The sequence below is a fragment of the Coturnix japonica genome, chromosome 1 (assembly GCF_054131305.1).
Source record: "Coturnix japonica strain WE chromosome 1, WE-NBRP24, whole genome shotgun sequence".
Taxonomy (NCBI): domain Eukaryota; kingdom Metazoa; phylum Chordata; class Aves; order Galliformes; family Phasianidae; genus Coturnix; species Coturnix japonica.
Genome location: NC_140663.1, coordinates 88,299,037 through 88,314,040, shown reverse-complemented (window position 1 = coordinate 88,314,040; position 15,004 = coordinate 88,299,037). Strand labels below are relative to the sequence as shown.

Genomic DNA, 15,004 nt, shown 5'->3' with positions numbered 1-15,004 from the left:
TCAACACTATCTACCTACATAAAAAGTTGATTTCCTTCATGCTTATAATCTTCTTTTAAATACCAGAAAGCTACAATGAGGTCTCCAAGTTACCTTCTCTTCTCTGGACTGAACAAGCCTATCTCCTCCTGCCTGTCTTCATAGGAGAGGTGTTTCAGCCCCTGGATCATCTTCATCACCTCTGGACCCTTTCCAAAAGCTTCCCTGTGCTGGGGGCCCAGCCTGGATGCAGCACTTCATATGAGGCCTCAGTTAAACCCTTTCCACTGGAGAAAAGCTCTAGCTTCAACATATTTCTGCAGTAATCTTCCTCCAAATTATTTGGACTCCTGTTCTACTCACTCAGAAACATCTGTCTCAATTTCTTGTTTCAAAGCACTAAACTGCACTAATGGTTCTCTAAAGTTTTAAGGCATTACTTCCCTGTAAGCAATTGCATTAATTGTTATGGGATGTAATATAAAAAAAATAAATAAAAAAAAGTCCAGTTATAAACTGAAAAGCCATAAAAGCAGTTATTTATCAAAATATATTACATGGATTTGAAGCAATGGTAAATCTCTCTCATTCTGCGGGTTTGTTCGTTGGTTTTTTTTTGTTTTTTTGTTTTTTTTTGTTTGTTTGTTGTTGTTGTTTTTTTTTAAATTTCACTCAACTATTTACTGGTTCCTTTTCCCCGAGTTTTACAAATGCTTCAGGAATCTCAGTGTTCATCGCTTGCATCAGTAGAACAAGAACCTTCAGGGCACTAATTTCTTCTTGAGATAGTTTCCTCGCTTCCCTCTGATTAACTTCTAAGATTTATAATCCCTCACAAGAAATAGATTGCAGTCAGACTCCTCAGATCATTGATAGGAATCTGAAGTACTGTCATAGTTTACAGCAGTAATTAACGGGGAAAGGGCTATCCCTTTAAGCCATACAAATCACAAGAGACTGTTCCTCTCATTTATCCTGCCAGAAATTTATTAATTAAAAAACCCTAATCTTCACAAGACAGTCATTATCCTTTCTTTCTCCTTCATGGGGATGTACAAGAGTGCACTGCTTAAAAACAAGTTCTTCAAAAAGTAGAAAAAGCGGCATAAAGAGAGATCAAGTACACAAGTATAATTTTTCAAATTTAAATCCAAATCCTTGCTTTAAAAATCAGTTGTTTAAATCCACCCACAACCCAGTGAAGCATTCAGTGGAACACATATTAGGCACCCTATACCACAACAGCACTAAAAAAAAAGTCACAAAAATCAGATTTTTTTCTTTTTTTACTTTAATGTATGGTATGCATCTCAGATGCCTATAGAGCAATTACTTTTACACCAATTTATGATGTGCACCAGAAGCCTGACACAGCGGAAACATTTATATGGTATCTGACAGATAAAAGAGAAAATCCTGTTTCTTTTCATTCAGGGTAGTTTTCCTAACCCTATCCAGAAACCTAATTAAATAAATGTCTCTATATTGTGCCTTGAAGCAACTTTACACAAGGAGGGGTAGAAGGTGGAGGAAATTCCAGACCTGATACATGTGCCACCTTTTCAAATTAAAATTCCCTGTCAGTTGACTTGCCCAGCAAAATCACAGCCAGAAGTCATTTATGGAAAGTTCATGTCATTTTAAGGCAATTTCTGTTGACCTTAACATTAATAACATCATAAGATGAAACAGCCTTGATATCAAAGATCACCACTGCAAAATAAGAATTTGCCAAACTGATTTCCTCAGGAATTCTATCTTCCTGCCAAGTGGACAGCATTAAATATGTTCAGTGCCTTTGAACATTTACAATTCAGCGTTCAGTTACTGCTTCAGCATGTGTAGGTGTGTTTTAGGCAGGGCAAATATCACTAGCTCTTTCACATTCAGTGTTTGAGGAAAAGGAGCTAAAAATAATGTAATTTTAAGGATTGCTGTTTACTACCACCAACTGGTGACCAATCAAAACACACCACCATGTGAAGACCGCTCCAACTGACCTACGTAACTTATTCTTCCTGATGACCAGCAACCATGCTGTCACTGCTACAGTGGTCTCTTGTCCAACAGCATAAGAGGACTTCCTCTGGAATCATAATGTCCAGTGGTTTCAGAGAGTAAGTTTCATTTCAGCATAAATTATAGACTTATCTTTAAAATGGATTTTAAAAAAAATAAAAAATCCTAATCAGGTACTGTAAACAGGAGAAAAACAAGTGAAAGTAGTTAAAACTACGTAAAACTTTTCACTGCAAGATTAAGTTAGAAGCACTTTTATGATTAAATGTGAATTTTGCATGTTGTTGAAGAAGGCCTATTGCTATTTCCACTAATGGTAAAATGAATGCTTTTTTAGAACAGAGGTTTTGAGGCATGTATTCTTGGTAATTTTGTTTATTTTCAGAAAACAGGATTCAGGATTCAGGAAAACAGGATTAAATTGTATATAAAACTAAGCAAAACATAATCTCCATGAAAAAAATTAAAAGCGTCTTGCATATATATTACATATGTGCGCAATAAATATAACCGATTTGCTTAGTTCTAGAGACTAAGACATTAATCCAGTGGATCCAGAGATACACTTTTGGCCATCATTTCCCTTTGCTGGAGCACATCAGCTACTTATTACAGATCGGTAAAATAAAACGTATTGTACTCCAGGCTGCTTCCTGGCAGCTTGTATTGATTTAGGTACTTAATAATTAATCATCTCCTGAACAAAACTCTCCCATGAATTTTCAGCAGGTCTACGGATGCCTAACATATGCACTAAATATTGATACCAAATGAAAGTAGATGACTGCAGCTCTCTAATTTTAAGAAAATGTAAACAACACCAGGATTAAATTTGCTTAACTATTTAAATTTTCAGGAAGAAAGAGATAACTTGACAAACAGCTTTTAGAATGGAATGACTTTTAAGCTGCAACATTAAAATCCTAAGTGAGTGGTTCAGACTTTGAACTTGGTTTAGTACCAGTAGTGAAACTGAAAACAACAAGAACAAAAACAAAAAAAACAGTATCTATGCCTCACTCAGATAGAAGGAACACTTATAATTCCCCAAATTTGGCATCTTTATGCTGGGAAATACTGATTCTAATATCCAGAACCTCTGATGCTGGTGCCATAAGCAGGAACAACACTGGAATGGAAATATCCCTTTGACATTCTATATTTCCTACCATTAGCCTCCCATTATATACAGTTGAATCATCTCAGTTGACAATTATGGGTCTGTGGATACAGGGAAAGTTTGTTTCTAGCTTAGATGCCGCAGTGTACACTTGTATGGAGCACTGTAGGGCATATCCTCTGTACCCCAATGCCTGCCAGATCAAACAGGGTCAGCGAGGAACTGAAGGTTCAATTCTGCTATAGCTAATTCTGAAGTATTGCTAGATTCTGGCTAGCTCCCTGGTGAGACACTGGGTTCACTGTTAATCGCCTCTTGTCAACACATCCTTTGTCACCTGGGTATCTCAATTAGCCAGTGTCACAATCTCCACCTCTCAATACCCTAGATAATCCTGGGCTGCAGAACATACACATTTCAATCAGTGTGTGAGGCCTGAGAAATGATGAGCACAGGACCTATTATCTTTTCAGCAGTGCCACTGATTCTAAGTCCTGAGAAGTGTCCTCAAGAGCACAGCTCAGTACATTCTGCTTTATATCATGTTTAGTTCAGGACAGCAGTTTGACTGCATGGACTCTTGTCAGACTATGACTGCTCCTCTCCTAAAACAGACACACATCTTCTGGGGTTACCACTAACATTTCCTCTCTTTGAAAGGCAACCTGGTATGAAAACATCACCAGCAAACAGACAAACCAACCAACCTTCTTTGTCCTTTGTTGAATTTAAAAGGGACACACAGGTGGCAGATTCAACTTTTGAGGGCATGATTTGTAGCACAGCTCTCTATTTACAAACATGTAATGGAAATATTTCTATTCAGCATAAAATAATTCTGAACTTAAGTATTTTTCCTCAGTCAACCGAACACATACCAAAAGTCCACAAGACGTGTCTTTGCATTTCTTTTTATAATTAACCTAAAAAAAATACAACTCGGAGAAACAAAAACAATGCTTTCTTCAAAAAGCTGTTATGATCAAGGTCACCTTAAGCACTGAAACAAGAGGGCCAAATCTACCTCTCTGGATGTAGTATAGGCAATTAGCTGACCCTTCAGAAAAACATGTGGTTTGAACAAGAAAGCACAGGAGGGAAAGGTTTGATTAGAAAAGAACAAGAGCACTATGAGAAGAGAAGCAGGAGAAAGAGGAGGAAAAATATGATAAAACAAATAAATACATAAATAAATAAATAAAAAGGAATGAAAAATGTATGTTTCCTAGGGGAATCTTTTCTTTATTATTATTTTTTACTTTCTTCCATAAACTTAGGATTCCTGGACACTCCAATAAATGGATTTTGATCATAATTTACTGCCTTTAAAACTAAAAATTGGCCTCCCCTGTTAAGATTTCTCATATCAATTCATTCTACAGACATATCAGTGCAGAAAAATGGATCAGGAAATAATCCATTCAGATTGGGAAATCTTATGACAATATCCACAGAGCAAAGTTGTTACTATGTAAATATCTTTGGTATAATATAAGTACTTACAAAATAACATAACTCAAGAATCTTGATTAATCAAGACTTAGGTTACAATATCGTTCCAGAGAGGTACTGTCTTCTTATCTAAATTCAGAAGATCTCATTCTATATCTCTAACAGCTATAAACTTGTCGTTTCATATCTGAGTAGTACCATAAACCCAGATGGAATTAACAGAATGTGTTTGCATATTATTTGAATAGGAATAAGGAGGATTAAGGTTACTGATAGCTTACTTCCTGAAAGGTAACCACTCAATCAGTTATAATGGGATTTTTCTTAATGCTAACATTCTAAAAGATTAACATTTGATGTAAGACATGATCTTCAGAACAAATGGCCATGTTAAAAAGAATTCAGCCTTTTTCTTTTAAATAAACTGCTTACTGCTCATCTGTTAATCTTTTATTTTAAAATGCTGAGCATAAGAGTTGATTTTTTTTTTTTTTTCAAACATAAGGTGTTGGTTTTGATATATAAACATGATGCCTAATGGAAGACAATATCTCCAATTTCTTGGTTTTATGAGAGCTTCAACCAAAGAATTCTTTCCTGTATTTTCCTAACAGCTACAGGTGTTAAGAACACCAAATGTTTCTAGTGGAAAAGGGGAGCAGGTTAAGGACAAGACCTTTCCTGCTACAGTAAATGTGTCAAAAGAAAGGTCTGTTACTAAATAAAATGCTTCTAAGCCTATACTTCCCCTGAACTCCATAATGACTAATTCCCTCTAAACAGAAAAAAGGACAGAAGGACCATCAGTGTGCAGAAGAAAAAAGCTTCAGTATGACATCATTGCCTGTCTGCTAGCCAGGAAAGGAAGAGAAGGATTATCTGAATAGCGAACATCTGGATTGTGTGTATAAAGGCAATGAAGAATTTTTATACATATTAGTTCACTGAGTTCCGCTGAATTTTATCTTACAAAGAAACAGTAGTGCTACGCTATGCTTTTATAATGAAAAAGCAACAGAAATTCCAGTGGTCTGGGTTAATGTATTAAAAGATACACACACACATCTATCATTCACTGCTTCTTTACTACATTTAATTGAAAAAGTTCAGCAGATACCTGAAGCTAAAATTAAAGCAAAATAGTTTGACACAACTGGTTTTACTCTTTCCATTAGCATTTCAGATACAAAGATGGTACGTAACATAATTCTGATCACACAAATTCAGAATGTACTCAATCCCCCATCCCAGTAACATGAAGTCTGCTTACAAGAAATGCTACGTTTGAAATTCTTTTGTTCCTTAAGAGTACAATTTAAACTAAAACTATATTTTCGCAATACATTTTTACAGTGCAGCACAGAGATACTACATAACTATCAACTGTGCTTACATTGTTACTTGGGTTGCTCCCAGACTCTACTAGTCTGTCTATACCAAGCCTAAGAAGTTGCTGCATATGAAACCCATTTCCCTTAACTGCAGGTTGGAGCAATACATAATGAAATATTCTTACCTTGCACTGTTAGTGTTGCCGATGCTTCAGCTTTTCCAACCATGTTTTCTGCTACACAAGTATATGATCCCATGTCTCCTGCCATAACTTTCCGGATTTTCAGGGTATGATCATCACGGATTTCATATCTTTAAATATACATAGTAAAATATAACTAAGGTAAGCAATACAGAACTAAAAACTAAGACCTAAGTCAGAACCTTGTACAACTTCTATAAAGGGTAAGAGCACAATGTTTTTCCATTGGAATTTTTTATTCATCCATTTCCTGTATTTGTAAATTGTTATGAATCAAGAACGTAAAAACAAACTTTTCAAAGCAAAATATATCTATAAATATGCAAACCTGTTTATGATTTAATTTCCAGCACTGATCAGTTTCTCTGACATCACTAGAATTTCTCTAGTGTAATGCAATTGTAAAGCTCTACTGAAGAACCTTGTAAGTGTTAGAATTCTATTAACAGGTAAATTTGATAATAGTTTAACAGTAGTTATTATTTTCACCATAATTTTTCCATCTGAATTGAATATTGCTTTATTATTATAACTTATTATTATCATTTAATATGGTTGAAAAGAAAACATTGTCCTCAGAAAGATGAGAATTACTTAAAATTCAAGATAAATCACAAAATATTCAATTATTTTTTTTTTTTAAAGAATAATGTGGCCTTTTACCATTTCCTCTCCTTTTGTCACCTTTTCTTCCTCTTTAAATAATGCTGTCAATGTGTTTCTCTTCAAGGAAAACAGACATTTCTCTTAAAAATGCACTAGCTTTTATTGAAGCTACAGACTAGATTAACAGGAATCTGAATTTGAATGACAACTGATACTGTGTCTTCTTCAATTCCCTTCCACTGTCCCCATCAGGTTTTTAAGTGAAGTTTGGTAATTTCAAGAAAATAACTAAGTAATCTATCACAGAATTATGTGCCCTTTTAATAAGGTATATTACTTTTTGGTCTCAATTGCAGCAAATACAGGGGGAAAAAAAGTTAGACTCTTAATAACAAAACCGGGTTTAATCAAGGCTGCTTGGTACATTACCATATTGCATTTCACATCAATTGCAATTCCAATACTTCTTGTTGGTGTAACCTAATTTATCTGTTATACATTCCCCATCAGTTTTAATAATTACAGAAGACTTATCAGGTAGAGAATTAATCTGTTTCAAATATTACTGACTCAACTGAGTTCTTTTTTGTTACATTTGTGTGTTGTCACAACAGAAGGTTTGGAAGAAGTAGTCCTTAATTTTTAATATAAATTATAATTTCAGAGCTCCGTGTTAATTAGAAATATCTCATTAGGCTATCTAAATTCAAGAAAAAATATTGCTAGCTGTCAGATGGCTATGTCATGTACCAAACTAATTGTCAACAGAATGATAATTGCATATCTACTGCACATACCTTGCTTTTGGTAACTCCCCATCATCTTTCCTCCATCTTACTGTAGGGACTGGGTCACCTCTTGCCTCACATTTAAACTCGGCACTGTCATCCACAGTTACAGCCAAATTACTTGGTCTCTTCACAAAAGATGGTCTTTCTAAAAGGGGAAAATGAACAAATGAATAAATAAATAAATAGAATTAGTCCAGCAGTTCTGTGCCTGAACTGTGAAACTGTGATTTTCCCTAACTTCCACTTGTTAGAGCAATGGAAAGAGTGGGATGAATCCAATGGAGCTAATTCTACCACTGTTCCTCTGGTTCCTAGACTTGGGATAAGATCTCAGCCAGTAGACACATTCTGTAGCCATGTAGGCAGCTAGTATTATTCTCCTCAGGATCCAAACAAAGTCTTCTTTCTTATATATCATAATATCAAATGTAACTGAAGGAAACTGCAACTTAAACAGCTAATCTGAATATGTACAGGTCCTCAGAAAGAAGCGGACCTACTCCAAGGCCTCAGACAAATGACTACTTATCCACTGCAAAGCTTCAAACAGGGGGCACAAACTAAATACTATCCCATTAGATTCTGGCACAGTATCTCTATGAGGATGCTTGCACACCTCTGCAGCAGCTATTTTGGTGGACATATTTCCACTGCTACTTTAGAAAGAGACATTTTTCTTTCATGAGCACATCTAAAGTAAGCAAAAAGATTTTGTATTTTTCCATAATTCTGGTTCTCAAACATTGCTGTTATTCATGACATACATGGTAGGACATAGATTACCCCAGTTCTAGGGGGTTATCTCACTAGAGTCAGATATACATTTCTCAGCACAGGCCATACTGTTGTGGCAACCCTTCTACAAGCTGGAAATTTCAGGAAAGAAATGAATACATTTTTCTACCTACAGCAGGGTCCGAAGCTTTATGATGCTGTGCTATCCATAGATTTTTACACTGGGGGGACAGTGAGGTTTGCACAGGCACAAGAAAGAAAAGCATTTTGACAACTACTGAGATACTCCGGGAATTACTCATCTGGAAAGGCAGCATCAGATGACAACAGGGTGTCCATGAGAGAATGGGAATGCTTTGCATGTTCCACTGCTTAATGCAGATGAAGCTGTGAAAACTTTAAGGGAGTTGAGAAGACTGCTACATGCTTAGACATGTACACATTAATGAAATACATATCAGCCCACTAAAACTGGAAGAGTCTGAAGCCACTGGCACAATGAGGAACTGAAAATATTAAAAAAAATACACTAATATTTCTAACAAGAGTACAAAAGAACCAGACAGGAGAAAAGACAGCTTCATATTCTTAGTATGCAACATTATAAAGCCTCAATAAATGGTTTAAAAAGGACTGAATTGGAAAACACAACACAAAACCATATGAAAGGACTTCTATTAGTCTGGAGGATTTCCAGATCCAGGACACCTGTCTCACTGAAAACTTACCTTTGTTTTGCTTTATGATACTAAACAGACAATGCAGCAGGCTGATCTTTATGCTGTCAATAAAAGCCCTGTTTCATATTCAGTAAGTAAAAATTGAAACAAGAAAAATCAAACAAACAAACAAAAAATTATAGACATACATACATGCATCTATTTTCTTATAGGTTCAATAAAGATGCAATCTGAATATACCAGATTAAAAATCACAGTAAGAATACTTAAGGGAAAAAATATTCAACTTAATTCTGTAAAATAAAAAGGACCAATCTGGTAAGAATATGATTGCTGACCAATGGGAAAAACAAACAAACAAACAAAAAACACACACACAAAAAAAAACCAAACAGTGAACATTCAGGAACAAACAAATAAAAAACTCCCCAACACAATCAGAAACTATACGGACAACGCTGCATTGTTTCAATCTACAACACTTGATAATAAAGATTAGATTATGCGACAAGATGACAAGATCCACACAAGATTTCATTGTAGAAGGTCAGTAAAGGAAACCCCAAAATACATATATTCATTTGGACACAATACAGCCATAATATCAAAAACGCTAGAATTAAATTAGAATAACATCACAGAACAATTGTCCCACTGTCAGATTTTATCTTACTATGACTCCTGAAATCTGATGTAAAGATATGATTGCCCAATGAGTTTTAAGGTTCTGTTTTACATAATTTCTGATGGTAATGTAAAACCAAGGAGGTATGAACTGACAACATACTTGGTCAAATGATTACTGTTGCAGAAAAACTTTTTCCAATATAAAATGCAGTCTCTTCTGTGTGCCTGATCAATTTGTATTGCAAGTACTTAGGAAATACTTGCCCAAAGACAGTTTCTTCCTCTTCAGATTCCCATCAAACCCATCTCGAGACTGAGATCTATATTCGGGATTCAAGATCAGCTACAATATGCAGTTTCAGCATATTTTGTATATCTTAGCTTTGTCCTCTGACAGTGGAATTGATAACAACAGAGTAATGTATTTGGAGTGAGGAAGAAAAAAGTATTTCTACAATCCTTACATTTTCCTGCATATTAATCTTTAATTCCTTTTAACGTATTGAATATTATATGTTTATGTATTGAGGATTGCACTGAAGAGAACAGAATTGAATAGCTCAGTTGGAAGTTGAACACTGACTGGCACCAGGCATTCAACTATCTCCCTATAGGAAGACTGTTCCAGTGTATGGCCACCCTTACATTAAAGAAATGAATCCCAGTGTGCAGTGTAAGCCTACCCTGTAGCAGCTTTGTGCCCTTCCCCCATGCTCTGTGATTAGTTCCCAAGTGCAGAGCCCTGTACCTCCCTCTGCAGCCCCTTCTTAGGCAGCTATGGTGGACAATAAGGTCACCTCTCAGCCTCTTTTTCTCCAGACTGGCCAGTCCAAGTGTCCTCAGCCTCTCCTCACAGGACATGCCTTCAGTGCTGTTATCAGCTTGGTTGCCCTCCTCTGGATGCTCTCAAGGGTCTCAACATTCTTTCTGTATGGTGGAGCCCATAACTATACACAATATTTAAGGTGAGACCACACCAATGCTCAACACAAGAGAATTGCCTCTTTTTAATACAGTTCCAAGATGTGGTTTGTACCCTTGGCTGCCAGGGCACACTACTAACTCACACTGAGCCTGCTGTCACCAGCACACCCAGATCTCTTTCTGCTGAGCTGTTCTCCATTCATTCATCATCTATACTGTGCCTATGGCAGGTATTACTCTGTCCCAAGATTGGAATTTCCTTTGAAGAACTTCATGCTGTTGTTGATGGTTCCAATACACTTAAATCACTTTGCAAGGACTCTCAACCCTTCAAGGATTCAACAGCACCTCCCAGTTTAGAATCATAAGCGGACTTGTTGAGGATGCACTCTGCTTCTGTATGCAGAACATTGATAAAAATGTTGAACAGAATTGAACCTTGGGACATACTGTTCCCTAGTTCATTTCCCTACAAAAGAGTAATAGTACAAGAGCTTTTGTCTGCTTATTCATAACACTGTTATTCAAGTGGTTAAAGGAATTGCACTGATACTAGTTTGAGTGTCTATCTTTGTCAGACAATTTTTTGGTAAATGCAAGGGAAGTTGAGCAGGGAACACTTTGAAACTTTCTAATGCTACAGACTCTGGCTTATAATCCTCCCTCTGATCTAAAGCAGGCCTTAAAGCAAAATTTCAACTTCCAGATAACAAAAAACCACAAACAGATTTATGCTGAAAGATATTAATATATGAGGTCAGAATGCTTCTCATGCTTTTTGACTTATATCTGAAGTTGGACTTGATAAGACAGTCCAAGCTTGTCCTTTTTTGAAAGAAATGCTCACTAGTTTATCCAGGATGAATATCAGAATTATATTTGAAGAGAAAACCACATGGAGTAAAATTCAAAGAAATATCTCTCTACTGAGTCCCTCTTATAAGTTTTCAGAAAGAGTAATATTTTCCAGCATAACTTACATGTAACAGTTCATATAGTGATTCTCTGGTTTGTAGTAGGCTGATACCATTACAGTTGAGTAGGAGCCCAGATTACTTATATAAATACATTCTTCTTTCAATCTTGGATTTTGCTTGGAAGTTTTTAAAGGCTATTTAGTGATAAATTTCCAATGTAAATCAAATGAAGTCTCCTTTAGCTTCTAAAAAGTTATCACACTATCTTGCCGGATATTTGAACTCAACAGTTTAAAAATGGCATACAAGCTCCATTTATTAAGGAAAATACTGGTTCATATAAAAATCTGAACAAGACTTCAAGTTGCTTGCATCATATTTCTAAAAACTAGTGAAGACAGATGACAGTGCAAAGCTGACAAGACAGACCTTAAAACTGAATTAAAAGTTCTGCAGTCAGCAGAACTGTTACTTTGGATTTTTGTAGGAGCTGATTTTGGACCAGGTTGACAGGGTCCCTTGCGAGGCAGTTCTGAAGGACAAAGTAGTCCACAAAGACCAGACATTATTCAAGAATGACATCTTGAAGGCACAGGAGCAGGCTGTTCTTATGTGCTGAAAGAAAAGCTTGTGGGAAAGAAGATCAACATGTCTGAATAGAAAGCTTCTTCTGGAACTCATGAAAAATAATAGAGTTTATGACCTTTGGAAGATGAAGCAGGCAACTCAGGAAGACTACAAAAAATGTCATGATGTTATGCAGGGAGGAAATTATAAGGCCCAAAACCCAGCTAGAATTAAACTTGCCACTACAGTAAAAGACAATAAAAATGTTTTTATAAGTGCATAAACAATAAAAGAGGGACTAAGGAGATCTCCATCCTTTATTGGGTATGATGGAAACATACTGACAAGAGATAAGGAAAGGCTGAGATACTAAACATCTTCTTTGCCTCAGTCGTTATTAGTAAAAGTAATTTTTTCTCATGGCATTCAGCCCGTTCAGCTTCAACACAAAGGCAAAGAACAGCATGAAACCTTAATAATCTATGGGAAAATGGTTAGTAACCTACCACATCTACAAATCTACGGGGATGGGGTCCACCCAAGGGTACTGAAGGAGCTGGTGGAAGTGCTTGCCAAACCTTCTATACTTTACCAGCCCTCATATTTTAACTGGCGATGTCCCAGTTTACTGGAAGTTGGTGGATGTAACACTCGTCTACAAGAAGGGCAGAAAAATCGATCTGGGGAACTACAGGACTGTCAGTCTGAGCCTGGTGCCAGGGAAGGTCATGGAACAGATCAGCCTGAGTGAAATCATTCAGCATATACAGGACAATGAGGCAATCAGGCCCAGCAAGCATAGATTCATGAAAGAGATCCTGATTGACCAGCCCAAAAACATTTTGTGACAAGATGATCCACTCAGTAGAATAAGGAAATGCTGTGGATGTAGTTTAGTTGGAGTTAGCAAGGCTGTATTTGATACAGTTTCCCACAGCTTTTGCCTGAAGAACCTGTCTACTCATGGCTTAGACAGAGGTACTGTTAGCTGAGTAGAAGTCTGCCTGGATGGACAGGTCCAAAGGGTTGCTGCAAGTGGAGTTAAACCCATTTGACAACCAGTCATAAATGATGTGTCCCAGAGCTCAGTGTTGGGGTTAGTTTTGTTTAAAATCTATAAATTATATTGATGAGGAGACTGAATGTACTCTAAGTTTACAGACAGCACAGAGTGGGAGTTGAGCTGCTTGAGGGTAAGAGAGTTCTGGTGAGGGATCTGGATAGGCTGGATTGATACAACACTTCAAATTGCATAACATTCAAAAGAACTAAATGCAGGTGTTGCATCTGGGTCATAATAACCCCATGCAGTAATATAGTCTTGGGGAAGTGTGGCTGGAAAGCTGCCTGGCAGAAAAGGACCCAGAGGTCCTAGTCAACAAATATCAGCAGCATGTCCATATGGCAACAAAAGCCAATGGAATCTTGGCTTGCATCAGAAATAGCATGGCCAGCAGGACTAGGGAAGTGATTGCCCCCTTGTACATGATACTGATGAGACCGCACCTCAAATACTGTGTTTAGTTTTAGGGCCCCTCACTACAGAAACGATACTGAGTTAATCAAGAGTGTGCAGTGAATACCAATGAAGTTGGTAAAAAGACTAGAAAATAAAATAAAGATTGGCTGATAGAACTGGGGCTACTTAGTCTGGGGAAAAGGAGGCTGAGATGAAACCTCACTGCTCTCTGCAACTACCTGAAAGCAGTTTGCGGCAAAGAGGGTGTTCATCTCTTCTCTCAACTGACAAGCGATAGTACAGAAGGAAACAGACTGAGGAAGCTTTAGACTGGATATCAGAAATAAAATAAAATAATAAAAGAAATTTAAAATAACTGATTTGCTTCAACAATAAGGAAAAAAAATAAGCCTCTTCTTAGTGATGTCACTTGTATTTTTGTTGGTCTTATTGTATATTAAGGACCCAGTCAAGGGACACTGGCACTATTTTTGGTTTGAAAACCAAATATGAAAGTACAACAAAACAAGAATGATTGCAAAGCCATAAACTGATGATCAGACAAGGTTACCTTAAAGTGCTTTTCCAATCTAGATGATTCTGTGAATGTAATTGCTATCCATTCTTTAGAATAGACATATTCTAAAGACAATAGATACGATAACAACATTTGGAAGAATGGCCTCAAGTTTCATCAGGGAGGTTCACACTGGATATTTAAAAAAAATTATTCTCTAAAAGGGTTTTCAGGCTCATCCAGGGATGTGGTAGAGTCATCGTCACTGGAGGTATTCAAGAAATGTTTGGATATGGTATTAAGGGATGTAACTTAGTTGGGAAATGCTGGTAGTAGGCAGATGGTTGTACTAGAGAATCTTGGAGGTCTTTTTCAAACTTGGAGATTCTATGATTGTATGATAAACACTGAAAAATCTTAATTAAAAGGCTTTTGAGGAAAAACAAAGTTGGACATTTTCATATTTGTGGACATTTTCATTAACACAGACTTAAAGGAGAGTTCTTACCTAAAACAGTGAGCTCTGCAACTTCGCTTTCACGTTCTCCAACCATATTTGTTCCAACACAAACATATTTGCCAGCATCATTCTTTCTTGTGTATGTGATCATAAGTTTTCCACCTCTGATCTAGGACAAATCAAGGACAATAGAAAATAACTTAAGAGGAAGGAATGATTTAACAGTATTTATTAACTTGAAAAATACTGAAGCTCAAGGAACGTATAGAAGAAAACAATAAATAAAAGCCATGGGTGAAACTACATAAAAGGATCTAATGTGGTCAGTGACAAGAAGAGGGTGTTCAATATATGCATACTCTTTATATTTTGCACAAGTTGCCTGCAGCTAGAAATCTATCCTTGAAACCGTGACATCTTGAGCAGTGTTGGTCTCTTATCATCATTGTAAGATGTACACACACAAAGATGACAGTCAGTTATTGAGATAAATGAACATGCAGGTGCAACATAGATAGCATTGCATACAAAATTCATTCTTTTGCCTTTGGCACTCATTGTTTGAGAACATTAAAGATGCATCCTTTTTAATCCACAGCCTAGTAATGCTTTAAGTT

General features: G+C 36.5%; 1 protein-coding gene across 15 annotated transcripts in view; it reads right to left on the bottom strand.

Annotated features, from left to right (window-relative positions):
- Positions 1–15,004, bottom strand: part of ROBO1 (roundabout guidance receptor 1) — a 692,513-nt gene that overhangs the window by 78,544 nt on the left and 598,965 nt on the right. For all 15 annotated transcript variants that reach the window (XM_085547220.1, XM_085547240.1, XM_085547251.1 and 12 more), the window contains 3 exons: positions 14,436–14,556; positions 7,508–7,646; positions 6,087–6,214 (listed from right to left, as the gene is read on the bottom strand). In XM_085547220.1, the coding sequence (XP_085403346.1) occupies positions 6,087–6,214; positions 7,508–7,646; positions 14,436–14,556 (388 nt within the window). The remainder of the gene's footprint in view (positions 1–6,086; positions 6,215–7,507; positions 7,647–14,435; positions 14,557–15,004) is intronic.